Here is a 3771-nt window from a genome sequence, read left to right on the forward strand (position 1 = left end):
AAGTCGGCTTAACTTGTAACTCAGCCAACATACCTCATTATAGAATAGACTAAGACGAGCGAACATCGTTCTCAAATCAGTCATCACTCTACAATTGAGAGCATCGACCACCACATTGGCCTTACTAGGATGATACTCTATCGTACAATCATAATCCTTAAGCAGCTCAATCCACCTACGCTGCCTAAGATTCAACTCCTTTTGAGTAATGAGGTACTTGAGGCTCTTGTTATCGGTATAGATAATACAACTCTCACCGTACAAAAAGTGCCTCCAGATCTTTAATGTAAATATCACAATAGCTATCTCGAGATCATGCGTTGAATAATTCCCCTCGTGTGACTTAAGCTGTCGGGACGCGTAAGCCACAACCTTACCATCTTGCATCAGTACACATCCCAATCGACGTGTAATGCATCACTGTACACCACAAACTCTTTACCAGATTCAGGCTGTATCAGAACAGGAGCCTTAGTCAGAACAGACTTGAGCTTCTCAAAGCTTGATTGTTATACCTTAGTCTAGAAAAAAGGAACACTCTTGCGCAGAAGCTTAGTCAAAGGAGTTGCAATTAGTGAAAACCCTTCAACAAATCGTCAATAATAACCCACAAGACCCAGGAAACTGTGAATCTCAGATACGTTCTTAGGCTGTTTCCAATCAAGTACAACCTCAATCTTTCTAGGATTAACTCGGATCCCCTCAGTAGAAACCACATGCCCTAAAAAAGTTACCTCTCGCAACCAGAACTCACACTTGCTCAACTTAGCGTAGAGTTGTTTCATTCGGAGTATCTGAAGCACTACACTAAGATGTTCATCATGCTCATCCTTAGTCTTAGAGTAAACCAGAATATCGTCGATGAAGACCATGACGAACTAATCCAGATATAGCTGAAAAACTTGATTCATCAGATCCATGAATGTAGCCGGAGCATTCATCAAACCAAATGGGATAACTAAAAACTCGCAGTGGCCATAATGAGTCCTAAATATCGTCTTATGAATATCAGTTTCCTTAAATCTAAGCTGATGATAACCAGAATAGAGATCTATTTTTGAGAATACCGTAGCCCTACAAAATTGATCAAACAGGTCGTCGATCCTTAAAAGTAGGTATTTATTATTCACAGACAGTTTATTTAACTGTCGGTAGTCGATGCACATTCTCATGGTACCATCTTTTTCTTTACAAACAGAACCGATGCCTCTCATGGAGACACACTGGGACGGATGAAACCACAATCCAGAAGCTCTTGAAGTTCAACCTTAAGCTTTATAAGCTCCTTCGGTGCCATACGATAAGGAGCGATAGACACTGGAGCAGTACCCGGTAGGAGCTTAATGCCAAACTCAACTTCTTGATTTAGAGGTAAACCCGATAACTCCTCAGAAAATACATCCAAAAATTCCCTCACTATTTTGATATCCCCAACGAAAGAGTCCTCAAAAACTGAAACACTGACGTAAGCCAAATACACCTCACACCCTTTTCGAACCAATTTATTAGCCACTAGAACAGAGATTACAGTAGACAGGTAATCTCGAAGCTCGCCAATCACAACCACTTCTGTATCATCCTTGGTCCTCAGAACTGCCCTCCTAGTCACGTAATCCAAGCTAACTCGGTGCTCAACTAACCAGTCCATACCCAGAGTTAAATCAAACTCTCCAAATGCTAGCTCCATCAGATTTGCCAGAAATATAGTCCCTTGTACTTCCAACGGAACATTCCTATAAAGTTTTTTTACTCGAACAGGTTGTCCCAACGAAGTCAAAACAGTAATCTCACCAGAAGTACACTCAACAGAAATCCCCAAGTTCTCGAAAATAGTACTAGCTACATAGAAGTGTGTAGAACCTATGCCTATCAAAGTAGTTTATGTGGCATCAAAAATTAAAAATTTACCCGTGATCACATCACAAGCATCTCTATCCTCTCGGCGTCGTGTAGCATAAATTAATGCAGGCTGCCTCACCTCGGTCTGATTAGCACCTCTGCCCAGTGCTCTCTGACCTTGTCTCACACTATTACCTCCCCTAGCCGGCCCATGGCCCCTAAGTGGCTACTATACTGCCCTCTGAGGTTGAACAGAACTCGGTCCCGAAGTTTACATCTGATCAGCACGATGTGGACACTCTCTAATCCGATGCTCCAAAGACCCACACTGCAGACAAGCCCCTAATCTCCTCCAACACTCGCCCGGATGGCACTTACCACAGTCACCACAAGGCTGAATCCCAGTAGGAGTAATAGGAACCCCCGCTCTAATAGGCCCATTAGGTCTGGCCCGTTTCTTAGGCTTCAAAAAAGAACTAGAGGGCTCCAAATCCCTTGTATTCTTGCCTCTCTCTCGATCTCTATAACGTCCACCGCGCCGAATACCCCGACCACGAGTTCCACGAGCAGTCATCGTAATTTCAAATTTATCCATATTATAAAATTTTATGCATCAGTTCCAATGTTTATTAACAGATATTTTATGCTCAAGTTATCAAAAGTTCCAAAATATTTCAGAGGTTTTAGTCTCTAACTAATTTATTACAGTTTTAGAAAGTACTAACTACAATGTTATTTAAATTAAGAGATACTTATAGGATCGGCGCTGGAAACTCGGTGTACAACATATTTAAAATTATCCAAATCATTTGATAACCAGTCCTTTTTCAAAACACAATTTTGGAACCCAAAATTCAAAGCCCGAGTTTTAAAACTGAGTCTGATACCACTAAATGTAAAACCTCAAACCTGGCCTAGACGTTATGGCCGAATCTAGTAGTGTTATGAAGAAGGGTTTTGAAACCAAATTTTCATGTTTAAGATTTCTTGTATTAATTGGTACTAAAAGAGTTCATATTTTCGGAAAACTTATTATTCTCTTTAAGTGAATTTTTCATTTATTGTTCGCTTAAGTAAAACATAATTTTATGGTAATTGCTCAAAAATCGTTGTAGTTGAAAACTGAATTGTGTATTTTCAGAAAAACATTTATTTTCATAAAATCGTGATTCTAGTCAAACGTCGCAGCGAAGGAGTCAAAACTCATCCAAAACTAAAATAAAAATCAAATAGTACGGAGAGTCCAATAATTACAAAGCTCTCAGAAATTATCCTTAATTTAAATAAAAACCAATATTTAAGACAGTTCACGAACTTGTTGTTATCGTGAGACTCCGTTGCACCGATCCGCCTAAATCTGTGGACTACCTGAACAAAACAATCAAACATATGTGAGTTTTCATAAACTCAGTGTGTAACCCAACAGAAGTAGACATGCAATCTACACAGAAATCTTAAATACAATCAGATACAAATTCAAACCATCTCCGACCATCCCATCACACCATGTGGGGTTAAAAATTCCCACTCGTCCTTACACACCATATAGTGTCGATGTGACATATGACAGATAATATGCAGTCAAGCTGCCAGAATATAGGCGAAAAGTCACCATACATATCACTTCCTCCACATATACAATTCCCACCCCAATCATAGATACAGAAGACAAATACAGAATATCATGCTTAACATGCTCGTATACAGATAACATATATACTTAAACAGAACAGTTAGACATACATATCGGTATCTTACTGAGAGCAGACTATCAGAATATCATATCACATAATTTAGGGTTTAGTTAGCCCTTACCGACCCTATAGTAGGCCTACAGTCGATTGGAGCGACCCGTGCGACCCTAAGGAAAATTTCAGTATTATAGGCCCATATGCCTGTATGGCTTGTCTGTGTGGGTCCACATGCCCGTGT

The 3771-nt window shown here is 39.9% G+C and overlaps 1 protein-coding gene across 1 annotated transcript; it reads right to left on the bottom strand.

The window, feature by feature from the left end:
• Positions 1 to 1210: 1210 nt before the first annotated feature.
• On the bottom strand, positions 1211 to 2413 carry LOC128034825 (uncharacterized). Its single transcript, XM_052623673.1, has 2 exons — positions 2218 to 2413; positions 1211 to 1866 (listed from the first exon to the last, which is right to left on the bottom strand). The coding sequence occupies exons 1-2, from the start codon at positions 2411 to 2413 to the stop codon at positions 1211 to 1213; spliced, it is 852 nt and encodes a 283-aa protein (XP_052479633.1).
• Positions 2414 to 3771: the final 1358 nt, after the last annotated feature.

The sequence above is a fragment of the Gossypium raimondii genome, chromosome 11, assembly GCF_025698545.1.
Source record: "Gossypium raimondii isolate GPD5lz chromosome 11, ASM2569854v1, whole genome shotgun sequence".
Lineage (NCBI taxonomy): Eukaryota > Viridiplantae > Streptophyta > Magnoliopsida > Malvales > Malvaceae > Gossypium > Gossypium raimondii.